The sequence below is a fragment of the Bidens hawaiensis genome, unplaced genomic scaffold, assembly GCF_021521415.1.
Source record: "Bidens hawaiensis isolate Kalapana, Puna unplaced genomic scaffold, B.hawaiensis_p1.1 tig00023286_1, whole genome shotgun sequence".
Classification (NCBI taxonomy): domain Eukaryota; kingdom Viridiplantae; phylum Streptophyta; class Magnoliopsida; order Asterales; family Asteraceae; genus Bidens; species Bidens hawaiensis.
Genome location: NW_027493654.1, coordinates 206,833 through 224,977, shown reverse-complemented (window position 1 = coordinate 224,977; position 18,145 = coordinate 206,833). Strand labels below are relative to the sequence as shown.

At 35.0% G+C, this 18,145-nt stretch overlaps 1 protein-coding gene, 1 non-coding gene and 1 pseudogene across 3 annotated transcripts; 2 read left to right on the top strand and 1 right to left on the bottom strand.

Annotated features, from left to right (window-relative positions):
• Positions 1–7,249: 7,249 nt before the first annotated feature.
• On the top strand, positions 7,250–10,884 carry LOC143567258 (transcription factor BIM2-like). Its single transcript, XM_077053723.1, has 8 exons — positions 7,250–7,521; positions 8,101–8,185; positions 8,757–8,826; positions 8,924–9,019; positions 9,109–9,485; positions 9,571–9,700; positions 9,782–9,943; positions 10,606–10,884. Exons 1-7 carry the CDS (start codon positions 7,440–7,442, stop codon positions 9,881–9,883), a joined length of 942 nt encoding a protein of 313 aa, XP_076909838.1. The 5' UTR covers positions 7,250–7,439; the 3' UTR covers positions 9,884–9,943; positions 10,606–10,884.
• A 594-nt stretch (positions 10,885–11,478) lies between these two features.
• Positions 11,479–11,564, top strand: TRNAM-CAU (transfer RNA methionine (anticodon CAU)). The gene is given in 2 exon segments: positions 11,479–11,516; positions 11,529–11,564. It is a non-coding gene; the product is annotated as a tRNA-Met (tRNA).
• Positions 11,565–12,039: 475 nt separating this feature from the next.
• LOC143567278 (uncharacterized) lies at positions 12,040–17,895 on the bottom strand (annotated as a pseudogene). The gene is made up of 5 exons (XR_013141386.1): positions 17,715–17,895; positions 12,987–13,084; positions 12,708–12,805; positions 12,425–12,615; positions 12,040–12,357 (listed from the first exon to the last, which is right to left on the bottom strand). The product of XR_013141386.1 is annotated as an uncharacterized LOC143567278 (transcript).
• Positions 17,896–18,145: the final 250 nt, after the last annotated feature.

Below are 18,145 nucleotides of genomic sequence, written 5' to 3'. Positions count from 1 at the left end.
AATTGTATTAGGGCTTTGCTTCGGGATCGTGAGGAGGTGGTGTATGCACGTTTAATTGCCTTATGGACTTGTATTTATAGGCTAACAAGATCAAGAACAGCCGCGTTCAAAGTGTTAATGAAACTGATACGATTTGATACAAATTAGCTGTCAATTACGCGTTATACTATAATAGGAAGGAGCGTTTATGTTTAAGAATCATCCTAATTAAACCAAGCCCGTGATTTCTGGGTTAATTGAATCAAAAAAAAGGAAAGGGGGGGGGGGTCTGACGGTGACGGGAAAAGAAGAGGGAAGGAGGGAGTTTCAATAAAATTGCAGACAAGTCCTTAATCTTAGGTTTGGTGGTCAGAAATTGTAAAACTAAAGGTAGGGGTTAGATTGTACATATTGTATAACGATTATAAGTATATAGATACGAGTCAATAAAGGTAAAACAGAATAACTTAATTAATAATTCAATGTTTTCATTAAATGCGACGATGCGATTACAAACGAGTAATAAATATGAGTACAACTACTAATTCAATTTGACGAATGTCACAGCATTCCCAACTTTTATGAAATTTCCTCCCGAAATTAGGAATTAACATCCGTAGCAAAAAAATGCGGATACTTAGACTTCATTTGCTCTTCACGTTCCCAAGTGACTTCCGCACCGCGCTTAGATTCCCAACGAACCTTGACCAAAGGGATTCGGCTACGCTTGGTTTCCTTATCCATTCGATCTACTATTTCCACCGGTCTCTCAACAAAGTGCATTGTCTTATCGATACGTACCTCGTTGAGAGGGATATGAAGGTTCTCGTCGGCTAGAACCTTTCGATGGTTCGAAACATGAAACACATGATGGATGCCTTGAAGATCTTGCGAAAGCTCGAGGAGATAAGCAACATCTCCGATTCGTTCCAGGATTTTGAACGGACCAACAAAACGAGGGGCTAGTTTACCATTCATTCCGAAACGGACTACTCCTTTCCAAGGTGAAACCTTGAGGAGGACAAGGTCGCCGACTTCGAATTCCAAGGGTCGTCGTCGCTTATCAGCATAAGACTTTTAGCGACTTCTAGCAGTAAGCAGATTATTACGAATTTGAGTTATTCTGTCGGTGGTATCTTGTACCATTTCGGGTCCAGTGAGCTGAGTCTCACCGATCTCATTCCAACAAATAGGAGAACGGCATTTACTAAGCTCTTTATTAATGAAGCAATGGAATGGTGGAACATGGTCCTCCAGTCAAAGGGAAGTCACATAGTCTATACAATGACTTGGGAAGAATTTAAAGAAATAGCAGAAATGAAATTTTGTCCTCCTCATGAAAGAGAAAAGATTGCTACTATGTTCTTAAACCACAAGATGGAAGGTGTAAAGTGTCGTGAGTATACGACAAAATTCTTCGAATATGCAAGAATGGTACCAGCTTTGGCTTCACCAGAATCAGTACTAATTTCTCGTTATATTTGGGGATTAGTAAGTGAAATTCGCGATCTGGTAAAGTCAGCTAGACCTCAAACTATTGAAGAAAAAGTTGAGCTAGCCAATACCATGACAGACGGATTAGTCCGAACCCAGGAAGAAAATAAAAAGAAAGATCTAGCCCAGAAGATTACCCAAGAATTCCGAAAGAAGGGGCAATCTTATGCTCATCCTTTCTGTAAAATTTGCAGAAAAAGGCATTCAGGGAAATGCGCTTTCAAGAAAACTAAGTATTGCAATTTTTGCAAAATAGCTGGACATACGGATGAAGAATGTAGAAGAAAAGAGAGTCGTGTTTGCTACAACTGTGGAGAACCTGGCCACATCCGTCCAGAATGTCCAAAGCTGATAAAGGTGCCTGACAACAAAGCAAAGAACACAGATAGGCCTAAGAGGAATGCACGGCTTTTCAGCTTACTGCCCAAGAAGCAGCAATGATTCCAGACGTCATTGCGGGTACGTTCCTTATCAATAACGTTTACGCTAAAGTATTGTTTGATTCCGGAGCAAATCAAAGTTTTATAAACACGAAGTTTTGCCAAGCCTTAAATCAACCATTAACCAAACTTAATCAAGTCTGCACGGTAGAAATGGCCGATGGAAATTCTATTAATATTCATGAAGTACTTCAAGAAGAAAACACAAATTTACTAGGCCACAAGTTTAAAGCAAATTTACTCCCAATGAATTTGGCTGGATTCGATGTCATATTAGGAATGGATTGGTTAGCAACCAATCATGCTCGAACCCTATGTAATACAAATTCTATTGAAATCCGTACGCCAACAGGAAAAATCATTACCATTCAAGGAGATAAAATGCTCAAGCCTAGGAAGTTCATAGCAGTAATGAAAGTGGCAAGCTATCTAAGGAAACAAGGCGTAGCATATATGATTTATGTAATCATTAGCGCCAAAAGAAAAGAGCTAAAAGAAATTCCGGTAGTATCGGAATATTCTGACGTCTTTCCAGAAGATTTACCTGGACAACCGCCTGATCGTGAAGTTGAATTCAGAATTCATATAATACCAGGAATAGCGCCAGTTGCTAAAGCACCATATAGATTAGCTCCAACAGAGATGTTAGAATTAAAGAAGCAATTAGATGAATTGCTAGAAAAATGTTTCATACGACCTAGTTCATCACCCTAGGGAGCACCAGTGTTGTTTGTCAAAAAGAAAGATGGGTTAATTCGTATGTTTATCGATTATAGAGAATTGAATAAAGTCACAATTAAGAATCGGTATCCCTTACCGAAAATTGATGATTTATTTGATCAACTCCAAGGAGCTCGATATTTCTCAAAAATTGATTTACGCTCAGGATACCACCAATTAATAGTGCAAGAAGAAGATATTCCTAAAACAGCTTTTATGACAAGATATGGTTATTATGAGTTTACAGTCATGCTATTTGGTTTAACCAATGCACCAGCTGCATTTATGGATATGATGAACCGAATATGTAAACCATATTTGGATAAATTTGTAATCGTTTCTATAGACGATATACTTATTTATTCCAAAATTAGTGAAGATCATGTCAAACATCTTCATACACTTTTGACACTATTGAGAAAAGAGAAGCTTTATGCTAAATTCTTAAAATGTGAATTTTGGTCACAAGAAGTACAGTTTCTAGGACACTTGATTAACCATGAAGGTATTCACGTGGACCCTCCAAAATAGAAGCTATTACTAATTGGGAAATTCCTAAAACTCCTACAGAAATTTGAAGTTTCTTAGGATTAGCAGGATATTATAGACGCTTCATTCAAAATTTTACCCGAATAACAGTTCCGTTAACCAAGTTAACGTGTAAGAATGTCAAGTTTGAATGGGGACGTAAACAAGAAGAAGCTTTTATAACTTTGAAACAAAAGTTAACAAATGGCCCAATACTTGCACTATCAGAGGGAACTGAAGATTTCACAGTTTGTTGTGATGCTTCTAAATCAGGACTAGGATGTGTACTAATGCAACGTGAAAAAGTAATTGCTTATGCATCTAGACAGTTAAAGAAGCATGAAGAGAATTACACAACACATGATTTAGAATTGGAAGCAATAATCTTTGCCCTAAAGATTTGGAGACACTATCTATATGGTAGTAAGTTTACTATATTTACAGATTATAAAAGTTTAAAATATATCTTTGGGCAAAAAGGGCTTAACATGAGGCAAAGGCGCTGGATGGAAATTCTTAGCGACTATGATTGTGAAATCCAATATCGTGAAGGAAAGACTAATATAGTAGCCGATGCATTAAGCAGAAAAGAGCATGAGAAACCTAAAAGAGTGTGAGCCTTAAGGTTAGAACTTCAAATCAATTTAATTGATGAAGTAAAGAATGCTCAGAAACAAGCAATAGAAGAAAATAATATTGCTGATGAGAAAAGAAATGGTACCATTGATCTACTTGTCAAAGGAAATGATGAAATTCTCCGAATGGGGAACAGGATCTGGATACCAATCATAGGAGGGTTACGAGAAAAGATTCTCGAAGAATCCCATAAATCCAAATACACAATACATCCTGGAAGAGATAAAATGTATCAAGATTTGAAGAAAATCTATTGGTGGATAGGAATGAAAAAGGACATAACTAGTTATGTTTCAAAATGTTTAACTTGTTCGCAAGTTAAAGCAGAACATCAAATGCCATCAGGATTACTTCAACAATTAGAAATGCCAGAATGGAAATGAGAATTTCTAACAATGGATTTTGTTACCAAATTACCTACCACGAGAAGAGGTAATGACACAATCTGGGTAATTGTTGATAGATTAACAAAATCAGCTCATTTTATACCAATGAAGGAAACTTTCAAATGGAACAATTAGCTAAGATGTATGTAGACAAAGTTGTCTCATTACATGGAGTTCCATTATCCATTGTATCGGATCGGGATAGTCGTTTTACTTCTCATTTTTGGAAAAGTTTCCAAATAGCTATGGGAACAAAATTAAACTTGAGCACAGCATACCATCCACAAACTGATGGTCAAAGTGAAAGGACCATACAAACATTGGAAGACATGCTAAGAGCATGTGTAATAGATTTTGGTGGAAATTGGGATGACCATTTACCACTAATAGAATTCTCCTATAATAACAGTTATCATACAAGTATTAATGCTGCCCCATTTGAAGCCCTTTTATGGACGAAGGTGCAGAACTCCAGTGTGTTGGGCAGAAATAGAAGGAAAACAACTATCAGGTCATGAAATCATTCAAGAAAGTACTGACAAGATAAATATAAGTTAAGGAAAGATTAAAAACCGCACGAGATCGACAGAAAAGTTATGCAGATCATCGACGTAAACCATTGGAATTTCAAGTTGGAGACAAAGTGCTACTGAAAGTATCTCCATGAAAAGGAGTAATCCGATTCGGTAAGAGAGGAAAGCTAAGTTCAATATTTGTTGGACCATTTCAAATTCTCAAACGAATTGGACCAGTAGCCTATCAGCTAGAATTACCAGAGGAAATGTCAGGTATACGTGATGTATTTCATGTAAGTAACTTAAGGAAATGTTTAGCTGATAAAACACTAGAAGTACCCCTTCAAGATATAAAGGTAAATGAAAAGTTGAAATTCATTGAGAAATCCTTGCAAATCGAAGATAGAAAGATCAAGAATCTCAACTATAAAAGAATAGTTCTGGTCAAAGTGAAATGAGATTCAAAACGTGGACCAGAATATACTTGGGAATTGGAATCTGAAATAAAACGAAAGTACCCACACTTATTCCAATCAACTCTCGAGGACGAGATTCAAAATAAGGAGGGGAGACTATAACAAACCACAAATAAAGAATAAAGAGATAAGTGAAGGAAATTCCATCCCACATTGGTGGAAGAAAGAAATGGAGAATGTATCACCATAGGTAAATAGGTTTGTAAGTTCATGTCCCACATCGCTAAATTACAAAACTAGTGAGCACTTTATAAGAAAGAAAATTCCTATGTTAATGTTCTTATAAGACATATTACACCCAGTGGTCCTAGCGGAGGGTGCTTCACCCGAACGCGCACGGGCACAGGCTCGGGCGAAGTGCGATGGGCGCAATGTGGCGCTTTGATGGCGCACTTAGCCACCCATCGCGTACCGCGACGTGGAGGTTACGCGGATGACACGTAGCCTGCCACGTGGCGTGCCACGTATTAGGCCTAGGGCTGACTCGACTTAGCTATGAGATTCTTCGCGATACGCGACGCCTTTCTATTTATGGCCATCGCGTACCGCGACGGGGTCCAAAATCAGCTATAAATAGGAAGCCAACGGGACATTCATTCTTTGCTCAGAACTCTGTTTTCTCTCTGAATTTTCACACACTCATATATACAAATTAAGAGTATAGTATAATACCGAGTCGTAACAATACATATCCGATCGAAAGAAATATACACGAATCCGAAAGTCTGCCTGTTAAGGTATGACATTGTGCCATCGTGTAAAGTTTCTACTCTCGTGATTATCGTTATGCTTATTGGTTTTATACTAATCTAGGTATACTACATTGTGTTTATCCTAGGTGCTTAATACCAGGAGGTGTTACTTAATTGTAAACTTGTAAGGTGAGACATTCGAGTTTTTGTACCACTCACATTTGTGTGAGAAAACTATTTTTCTGACACTGTCATGATAATTTCAAAACCTATAAAACTCATGACAGATTGTCTAAATGTTTTCAAATATATTTTTAAAGTATTTTAAATACATTACAGTGATTAATTCTCTGTAGACTTACGGGATGGTTACTACTGGTATTGTGGGGTTTTGTATACAAAGCTTGCCTACTGGGCTATTACACGTTACTTATTGGACAAGTGTTAGCCAATAAGTAATATGACCACAGTCATAGATACGGTCGAGTGACAAGTACCTTTCGGTAATTTGTAAGCAGGCATGTGTAAAAACATCTTAATGATGTAACAGTAAAATGTGTCATTTACAAATGAATGTACTCACCAATATTTCTTGCTGATCAAATATTTTAAACATGTTTCAGGTGACTTGTTAGAGACAAATGAATGATGCATGCGGGCTTCCAGCTTAAATAAGTAGCTTGTCACAAGAATAAAGAAACGTGTTTTGTAAATTAGGGTTTAACTGTATAAAACTTATGTTTGTATCAAAAGGGATTAAATTCCTGGTTTGTCATAATAATAATTATGGTGTTTTTATAACTCTGATTATTTTTCCTAACTACGGTTCTGATGAAATATTCCGCTGCAAAATAATTTAATAAACACCGATACCACCAATAAATGTTCACGGCTTCCCTCCCGGGGTATAGGGGTTGGGGCTGTGACATCAGCTCAATGATCCTACTAGTGAACACCACATTCTCGTCTAGTCTCATATCATCACTTGGTGCCGTTGAAACTAAACGCCAAGGGCATGAATCAAACCTGAGTCATATGAAACACCAAGTCTCTTAATTACCACACAATCATAAGGTTATCGGCCTTAGGCAGGTTTTTTACAGTCTAGGGGTGTGTGTGGTGCGGTTCGGTGCGGTTTTCGGCTGCAACCAAACCGAAAACCAAAACCTCGATTTTTGGAGTTTTTAAAACCGTTCGGTTTCGGTTTTTCATGTGAAATCCGAAAAAACCCGAACCCGAAAAACCCGTGAGAGATTTGGGTCGAGTTTCCGTCAACAAACCCAAAAACACCCCTAGTTGTCAAAACACAACTAAAAAAATAAAACAAAAAATAAAAATAAAAAGTAAAAAAAGAAAACAAAAAACAATCAATGAATGAAAAAAAAGACCAAAAAGGTGTTAACACCCCTCATGAGAAGCACGTGAAGACACACACACTCTTTCTCTTTATCGTCACGGTGGCCACCGCCGGCAAGTCTCCGTCAACATCCAAATCCACCTTCACATTTACAATCAATTCCCATTAATTTAAACCCACCAATTTCATCAATTCATCATCACCAACACCTAAAATATGAAATCAAGCAAGACCCATCAAGACGAAGATTACGATGAGTTCAACGCCGCCAAGACAGACACAAACCCTAATTCCAAAGGTATGATTTTTTGTTGGAATTGATTGGTTTTTTGTGAAATTGGTGATCTGGGTTTTGAATATACTTGTTTAATTTTGTTATTGTGAGAGTGGATTTGGGTAATTTGGGTTGTGGGTTTTGATTGAATTCAAGAAAGATACGAACCCTAATTCCAAAGGTATGATTTTTTGTTGGAATTGGTTGGTTTTTTGTGAAATTGGTGATCTGGGTTTTGAATTTTGTTGTTGTGAGAGTGGATTTGGGTGATTTGGGTTGTGGGTTTTGATTGAATTCAAGAAAGATACAAACCCTAATTATAAAGGTATGATTTTTTCTTGAAATTGATTGGTTTTTGTGAAATTGGTGATCTGGGTTTTGAGTTTTGTTGTTGTAAGAGTGGATTTGTGTGATTTGGGATGTGGGTTTTGATTGAATTGGTTTTTTTTTGTTTTTCCAAAGGTATGATTTTTTCTTGAAATAGGTTGGTTTTTGTGAAATTGGTGATCTGGGTTTTTGAATTTTGTTGTTGTAAGAGTGGATTTGTGTAATTTGGTTGTGTGGAGTGATTTGTGTGTTTTGACTGAATTGGGGGTTTTGTAGATGTGAAGAACAGTGATAAAGTTGATGCTACCAGGTCGAAGCATTCGGTTACGGAGCAGCGGAGAAGGAGCAAAATTAATGAAAGGTGTGTCTTAAGTTTGATTTTGTGTTGGTTTGATGAAATTGGTTAGATTTAGGGTTGTAAATGAACCGCACTGAAGAGACGTTCACAAACACCTAACGGAACGAAATTTAGGGCCTTCTCAGACCCCACACCTGGCTCGGCTGGCGTCTAGGCCATGGTCTCAGTAAGGGCTCAAAATACTTAAAAAAACTTATATGCATAAAATGTTCTGAACACGTACTATAGTCTGGCCTTGTAATGAAATGTTACATTTATCGTTGATCTTTTGGGGATTTTTTTTAATATAAGGGCCATTTTTAGTACTCATTTTGGCACTTGAAATCTCGGAGACCGCCCTGATGAAGTTTATGTTTTATTTGATTTGGCTAACCAAGAATGATGACTGTCAACGGTTCGGTCGGGCTATTAAGTTTGTGTTGGTGTTTCTTTTTAAATCTATATGCTAATTTACATTAAAGTCATTGAAAATATTCAAAATCTTTAATAAACAAACATTAACGAACGTATAGGAACGCATTGTCGAATTTAACACAACTGAACGAACATGGTCTCTGTTTTTTTTCTTAATTAGGTTTCAGATATTGAGGGATTTGATACCCAATAGTGATCAGAAGAGAGATACAGCTTCTTTTTTGCTTGAGGTAAATCAACTAAACACAATAGATATTTAGATTTTAATTATTGTTTGACTTTTGAAGGTTGACTATGTAAGAGTTGACTTTATGTATCTTCTTGCAGGTGATAGAATATGTTCAATATTTAAAAGAAAGAGTACAAAAATACGAAGGATCATATCCTGGTTGGGGCGCAGAGCCCACCAAATTAATGCCATGGGTAAATCACATATAACAATTTAATTAATCTACTGTAATTAAGCGAGCATTTGTGTTTATGTTAATGTTATTTAATTATGTCGTGTGTAGAGAAACAGCCATTGGCGGGTCCCGAGTTTTGGGCATCCACCTGTCATAAAGCCGGATTCGGGTCTGACACCGTCTTTTCCGGTTAGATTTGATGAAAATGTCACAATGGCCCCTGGTATCAACACGGGCCCACAAAATCCTGCTCGGTCCGACCCTAGTGGAGACTTGAACTGTAATTTGATGGATTCGCAACCTGCTGTACAACCGAGCATTCCCGTCCCTGTTCAGCAAGCGGATGGGACGTTTTCCCATTCTGCCCTTCATTGTAATGTTAATATCCAGTCGTCTGATCTTCCCGTCGCTGGTGATCCTAGTCAGCAAGAGGAGGTGACGGTTGAAGGCGGAACGATTAGCATTTCAAGTGTTTATTCTCAAGGGTGAGTATTCAAGAAGTTTTGTTGTATACATAACAACTTCAATTCGCTTACTTATAAAATAATGTAAGTTTAATGGTTTTTTTAGGTTGTTGAATTCGCTTACGCAAGCACTGCAGAGCTCGGGTGTGGACTTGACTCAGGCGACCATATCCGTACAAGTTGATCTTGGGAAACGAGCAAATAGAGGACAAACATCTGGCACATCCACTGCAAAGGTATAATTGTTTAATCACATTTAGCTGTTTTTGTGTTAAAAAAATAAAATCTCGAAATGTGATTATTTACATTGTGTTCAGGATCACGAGAATCCTCACCCTAGCAATCAAGAAGTGGGCCGGTTTCAAGAGTTTAACAACGGTGAAAACTCGGATCAAGCTTCGAAACGACTAAAGACGTGACACAGAAGGCCGGATCCAGCGTGTCAAATATGGAATGGCGGGGATATAGTTGTAAGACGGGTGGAAGCAGGGGCGGACCCACATAGGTCCGATCGGGGTCCCGGGACACCGATGTTTTTTAAAAATTACTTAGAGACGGTATATTAAATTTTGTAAGGACCCCATAAAAATTAATACTTGGAACCCATACTATTATGATTGAACTGGTACAGTGGAAAGTCCCTTGTTTTACTTGTGAGAGGTTGTAGGTTCAAGCCCCACCATACTCCTTTTTTGTTGTTTTTTTAATATCCTAGTCTTAGTTATTCAGTTAGGGTATTTGTGCTTTTTGTTAGTTTCTCTCATATAGTCATTATCACCATGCAACATATATAATGTTAACATGGATTTTGCATATTCTTTTATCATTTACCTTGTGTATGTATATTATAATTAATCATTTATTTGTGTTAGAGTTATTTTTTCATGTTTTGGTCAATTATGTAAGACCATATATATAGATTACGTTCATGTTTTTCGGGTATGAATTAAAAGTGTATGTTTCATCTAGTTTCTAATTTAGATTCTTTCTACTTACTCGTTTCTAATGACACCATAGTTCCGTGTTTTATTATGTTCCTCGCCTCGACCCGACCCGAATAACGACCGACCCAAAAAATTTTGTAAACCGAAAAAATTGGACCCCATTGACAAAATATCCTGGGTCCGCCACTGGGTGGAAGTTGTACATGTGTCATTTGTTGGGCAACCTGAGAGATCTGTGTTGTTTGTCTAGAAAGAGTTGCTGCATGTGGTTTTTGGTAGTGGTGGATTATTGTTGTCTGTTTGTTTGTTTAGTGATTTTGATAAATAATTTGAATATATCACTATTTATGGATTTGGGTTTGTTTTTATTGTGGTTGAAGATGGAAAATGATATATAAGTTAAAATCATATATTGGCTTTTTGGTGTAAGTTTTTGGTATGATCCTGTGGAGTCTGTTCAAATATGAATTGGCACATGTTTTTTATTTGAAAGACCGAATTTCATTAGAAAAGAGAAAGAGACCGCTTACAAGAAGCAAAACACCTAAAACGTAAAAGGGAAAGAAGACCGATTGACAAGAAACAAAAGGCCTGAAATGTAAAAAGAAAGAACACATTGCAAACAACAAAATAAAATTAAATTACGATGGGAAATTCATAAAATTAAAGTTATACCGTTTCTCCCAATCCAAGCTAGAATGTTTGCTTCTATGCTTCACCCAAAGAAAGGAGGTAGCTTCGATATCATTTACTACCTTGGTCACCGAAAATGAGATTCCGTAAACATAACATCATTTCATGATTTTCAAATCGTCCAACATGTTATGACTGCTGAAATGGATTGAATAGCAAGACATTCATCCTTATTTGATTTGTACATGCTAGAAACTCGACTACTCGAGTATCTCTTTTACCAAACCAAAATACATCTTATGGAATATGTATTGTATTCACAGTTTGTTGATTGATGGAAGGTTTGCAAAATCATTTTCAAGAAGATTGTTGGGTGTATATTTGAAATTTTCAAATAACAGATATTAAATGTTGTGACCAAGTATTATGACATCAAAGGGGTGGTGGCGCAGTTGGCTAGCGCGTAGGTCTCATAGCATTCTGAGTTATCCTGAGGTCGAGAGTTCGAGCCTCTCTCACCCCATGCAACTTTTTATATCTTGTTTTTTAACTAAATATTATGTTAGTTGCCAAGTTGCAGTTAAGGGTGTTTAAAACCGTTTAACCGAACTGTGTGATACTAAAGCAAGTTGGTCAGTTTGAGTTGCAAACATTACGACTTTTATACTGTTATAAGGGTTTGGCCTGCTTAGAAACTTGGAACCGACCATGTATTGTTTACATTGAACCAGGTTTAAACCATTAGTATGGTTGTTTTAACCATTCTGACTATTTTAAAAAGTTTAATACGGACTAATGATCTAATAAACCACCAAGTAAAACCGTCCGGTTCAGCTTGACATTTCTTATATCTTGCAAACGTTGATTATTATCCAAGTTTTAATTACTACACAAGAGTCGCAGCATGATTTATTGATTTGTATTGCTCAATGAAAACCACCAAGAAGCAACAGAATGTAGAAAAATAATATTGATGCATAGATTGTAGTTAGTCAAGATGGACAACTAAAGTTTTACATCATTCATCACAAGCACAAGAAAGAAATAGTTTATATTTTGACTTAATATTTCTATACGAAATCCATCTTAACAAGGTTTTTTTAAGCACAAACAAAAAAAGAAAAAAACTCATCAATCCCACACTACAAATGAACATATCATGTTTTCATCTCCAATCTCCTGCAAGTATCAACATATACATACACATAAAACCGTACCTCGAAATTCTTCAAGATTCTCGTGCATACTTCTTTTTACAATATGTTTTTATAGCTCAGAATCATCGTCGTCATCAAAAGCATCATTATCACCATCATCTGAAAGTGAGGAAGATGAAGGTTACGAAACAGCGATTCAACATTTATTTTATGCTTAGAAAGTTACCTGGATGGCCATCACTGTCATCAAGATCGCCCAAAAGAAATGAATCTAAATCCTGTTCAGATGTCGATGTCTTGCTTTTCAGATTTTCTCCCGCTGATTCTGGTTCACCAGCTGGAGTTTGATCATTTTTTTCATCTTTTGTTTTTGCTATCTGTTTTAATTTGTTTTCCTCAACAAATTTTCTTTCATACCTGCACATATAAAAACATATAAAACTAATATTAATAAAACAAGATGTTGATTTACAAGCCGTGCCACATTCTGAGATAAGGTAGTCACATACGGGGATACATGAGTGCTCACAAGTGTAAAATATATCCTCCAGAATCTTCAATCTTTCATGTGTCTCGGGCATAACTCGTACCTCAACTTTGATACTTCCTGAACATTTCAAGATCATTATAAACATTCATTAAAGTATTATCTGCATCATATGAATCTTTAAAAGTGTACATGGCTATTGGAATTCTCATAGAAGATCAACAAGTACATCAGTCATTTTGTGTCTAACAAGATCCATATTTGATTATGTTTCTTGCATATACATTATTAATATTGATACCTTGACAGTTGTGAGGACTAGATTTGCATGTTTCTGCTGCCACTCTGAAAGATCTTGCCTTACGTTGGAGACAGTAGCCACATCAGAAGCCGAATCATCTACAAGTCATTACAGATGCACAAATCAATAGAGTTAGCCATATACAGATGCACAAACCAATAAATTTTTGCAAGCCTTCAACATTTTATCTAGGATTTCTACATGTTGATCTTATATCTATGTTATTAATTCAATCAGATTCTAATATTTCAACAATGTTCGTGATCCATTTCAATTTTGAAGTTCAGAATCAACAATTTCCGTATTCATTATCAAAATGCATCTTACCAATTTCGAATTGGAAAATTAGCATTATTAATAAATAGAGTTATAAACAGATGCACAAAACAGTAATTTGTTGCAAGCAAGTCTGAATTTCAATATATTTATTATATATGTCCATCGATTTATGTTAGTTAATTAATCACATTCCGATATTTCAACAATTTTCATAATCCATTTCAATTTTGAAGTTCAATATCAATGTTTCAGCATTCATGCTCAATATGCATCTTAACATTTTCGAATTGGCTGAAAAATGATGTTAGTTTTGTTAGAATCTGCATTCAGCAATTTCAAACATATCTATCTAGGTTTCCAACATGTCCATGATCTTAGATCTACGTTAGCTAATTCAAATTGCCTTCCAACATTAGAACAATTTTCATAATCCAATTCAATTTTAAAGATTAGAATCAACGATTTAGGCATTGATACTCAAAAAGTCAAAATGCATCTTATCATTTCGAACTGGCTGTAGAATCATGTCAGGTATTTTAGAATCTACATTCAACAATTTCAACATATCTGTCTAGGTTTTTCAACACGTCCACGATCTTTGATCTAAGTTAGCTAATTCGATCACATTTCAATATTTCTACAACGTTCACAGTCAAAATACATCCTATCATTTTCGAATCGGCTGAGAAAGTATGTTAGTTATTAGTTCATTCGATCACATTCTAATTTTTGAAGAATGTTCACAATCCATTTCGAAGAATCAAAGATATAGGTTTTCTACAGGTCCTTAATCTCAGATCTACATTAGCTAATTTAATCACATTCCAACAGTTCAACAATTTTCACAATCAACTTCAATTTCAATTTAAAACTTCAGAATTTCCTAGATCACAATAGATCTACATTATTACCTAATAATTCAATCACATTCCAATACATCAACAATTTCAACATTCACAATCAAACGCATCTTAACAATTTCAAATCAACCGAAAGAAAAATTAACATCATCATCATCAATTTCAAACTTCAGAATCAACAACTCACTCAGCATTCATAACCAAAATGCATACATAATATATTAATATTCACGATTCACAAATAAAACAAGCGAGAATTCAATTCAACCTGGAAACGGAAAATGTTCACAATCAATTTCAATTTCAATTTCAATCTTCATATCAAAACCAAGGTTGCAAATGTCGTTAGGCGAACCCTAGGTGGCCGACTAGGGAGTTGGGTGTACTCGGAAATGGTAATGTAAAGAAAATTATTTTTGGATATTATATATATGTCAAATATCATAAGTTAGTAATATTTATAACAAAATAAGTGAATATCAATATAAATAAGATAAATACATTTTTAAGTACTAAATTATTCTAAAATTTGCTAATCATTAGTTAAAATATGAATTATGTTTTATCTTTTAAGTCAAAATCGGCCCAAGTTGACCGACTAGATGTGATTCTGGCTGAGGTTGACCACTTTTGATCGATTCTTAGTAACTAGACGGAGTTAAAGAAACTCCCCTCAGCACCATACCTTGTAGCGAGTACTCGGGGCCTTATTGACCTACTTTTACAACATTGATCAAATCGCATCTTAACTACAAATCAGCTAATAAGTAATAACTAGCATCAAGCAATCAATAAGATCTTAGATCTACGTAAGCTAATTCCATCACATTCCAATATATCACCAATTTCAACATTCACAATCAAAATGCATCTTAACATTTCGAAACTAGCCGAAAACCTAACATCATCAATCAGCATGAATCCAATACGACAAGTAAGATTTCAATAATGTTCAGATCTACATTAGCTAATAATTCAATTACATTCCAATAATATAATCAACATTCACAATCGAATCGCATCTAAACATTTACAAATGAGCATAATAAAAAGCTAACAAGTAATTAATCAGATATGAAATTATCAACCTGGAAACGTGGATAACGTGAGTCCTCTAACAAATCCTCCGTAACACCAAACCTCTCAAGCTCCAATTCAAACGGCTGTTCATTATCAGACGAAACCTGATCGGCGATAATGAACAGGTAACGTAATATTATTGTAATTATTGAGAGCCAAGAATGGAAGTATCTCCACCGTCACATTAGTGCATATTATTTTTCCATAAATCATTATCATCATTATTGTTTAAAAAACAAAATTAAAGGACTTATATTAAAGAATCAGTGTTCGGTTTTATCATTTCAATATTACTGTAGTCTTTATAATTAATCATATTATATACAAATATCTAGTTCAAAACTACTTTGAAGTAGAAAATTGTGAGAATCGCATAAACACTTATATGCCATGCATTAAAATATAATCACATGTAGTGAAAGAGAATATATATGTCTATATTTGTGTCATTTTACAAGTTTTTATTTTCAATCATTAAAACTCTTTTTTTTTAAAATAATTAATCAAAATAGGTAAATGGGTATCCCATAACCAACCCTTTGTTATAAAAAAATTATATTAATTTCCATATAATTCACACATTATGAATTTCCGTGCCTCCCTAAATTATATATAACGTAATTGACTTTCTCCCTAAATGATATCAGACACAAGAAATCAATCATATAATCTCAAGCTATTTCATCTATCAAATCTCAATTATCTCGCTTTATCTGTAAATATTTTCATGATTTCTCCAAAATTCGATAATAAACGTCTAAGGTTTACGATTTGTGTACCTGTTTGATTTTGGTTGAATTTATGATAATCTAGGTTAATGTCTTAAATTTTTTACAATACTATTGAATTTGTTAAATAATAGTTTATAATTTCTATCACTATATATGTGTTTTTATTGATGATTATGTTGTATTCGCTCATATCAATGGATCTTTGTTGCCATGTAATTTTCAAATTAGGGAAAAAATTGATTCGACTTTACAAACTTAATAAATTTAATGTTTATGCTTATGACTAATTTTGAGAATTGACAATGATGTATTTGTAGAACATGTCTTCTTTGTTGATATAAATAATGAACCGTGTAATAATTTGTCTTTTTTATATCATAAACGAAACGGTGTTACAAATCTATATATTATTTCTTATTTGTGTAACTAACTTATCTGCAAAGTTAACATACATTATTTCTTGTAAAGAGTATATAAGTACAATAAATAGATGTATTCAGTTATGGATAATCATACGTGTTTCATAGTGTTGCATGAATAACTTTTTTGTTATAGTTATATTGGTATGTTCATTTATCATAATCATCTGATCATTTTTTTGGTAGTTTATTTTGTTTGTAATCAAACATACATAAGTTAATGTTACTAGCATAAACAAATACACCTCTACAAACTTTTTTAATATGACCAAGTTTCTTCTGGGTTGTGATATGTCCCGAAAGACTTTATATGGAAAACATGTTAATACATTTGTTTTTTTATGCTAATTTTGAATCAAAATATTTGATTAATGATATTATTGCGTACGAAGTACCCGACGTTACTTAGTTGGCCGTTAAAAAAGAAGCTAGGCATGCACAATCATATATAAACAATTTTTTTAGATTTATGATAACTTCATCATGATTCTTATTTTCCTTATATAATTTGTAATTTATCTATCTTTATAAAGGGAGTCCCCTTTATAAATCTTTATATTCATTTATTAAAATCAGTTATAATCAAAATATTATTTATTCAACCCGTGTATCACACGGGATGCTAACCTAGTTTATAATAGAGCGTTGAATTTGTTACATTTCACGTAGGAATGAGCGAATGGTATCAGTGACGAAACTTAAAAGAAAATGTCTGGGTGGCCAGACTGGCAGACTTGATACACGCGGTGGCAAGTGGCGATGCTTGGATGCAATGGCGAAGGATATTGAGGGACAGGGGTACCCCCCCTATTTTTGCGCGACAGTGTAAATTTAGTCGTTTTGTCCGGATTTTTTTATACGTAGTGTAAATTTACTCGTTTTCGGTAAAAAATTTGAGCCCCCTCCCTCGGTAAATTTACAAGTTTCGCCATTGATGGTACCAGTGTAAACCAAATTTTTGCCTATGATACCGGTACCGTACTGATATTAAACCGAGCATTTTGGATTCCGATACCAAGATTTTGAGAAATTTGGGATCGTAACCGTGTGGTACCGAGCTCATCCATGTCGTAATTCTGAAACACAGTACCAGTATCGAACAAGAATTTGATTATCAAGAACAATGAGAAATTAGGGTTTGTGTTCAGTTGTGAAGATGATTACAGAGGAATGAAAAGTAAAGTGAAAATTACAATTAAAAGAAATTAATCCCTAATCTCTTATACTACTTGTCTTGTAAACTTTTAACAAACTATTTACACATATGACCCTTGTAAATTGGAATTATACAGAAACAACCTTAAAGTTTCTAACAAACTCCCCCTTAATTCCAAAACTAATCCTTCAAATCATCCACACCTAACATAAGCCTCATTTCAGCAAATTTCAGTCTTGGAAGTGCTTTAGTCAACACATCTGCACGCTGCATTTTTCTACTAACAAAGTCAACTTTGATTTGACCATTTTCAATGCATTCTCTTATGAAATGATACCTAGTGTTAATATGTTTACTTCTACCATGGAAGACAGGATTTTTCATCAATGAAATAGCTGATTTATTGTCAACCAATAACACCACAGCCTCTTGCTTTTCACCAGTTATTTCACCAATCAGTCCTTGCAGCCACAAAGCTTAGCATGCTGCAGAGGTTGCAGCCATGAATTCTGCCTCACAAGATGACAAAGCCACGGTTTGCTGCTTTTGAGACATCCATGAAATCACTGAATCATTATAGTAAAAAACATTACCTGATGTACTCTTTCCATCATTAGTATCAGTCAAGTGATTG

Excerpts from the sequence above, each read along its gene's own strand:
- LOC143567258 (XM_077053723.1), top strand. The coding sequence starts at position 7,440 with ATGAAATCAAGCAAGACCCATCAAGACGAAGATTACGATGAGTTCAAC. Across the intron at positions 8,186-8,756 it reads AGGAGCAAAATTAATGAAAG|GTTTCAGATATTGAGGGATT; the intron begins GTGTGTCTTAAG and ends TTTCTTAATTAG. Across the intron at positions 8,827-8,923 it reads CAGCTTCTTTTTTGCTTGAG|GTGATAGAATATGTTCAATA; the intron begins GTAAATCAACTA and ends ATCTTCTTGCAG.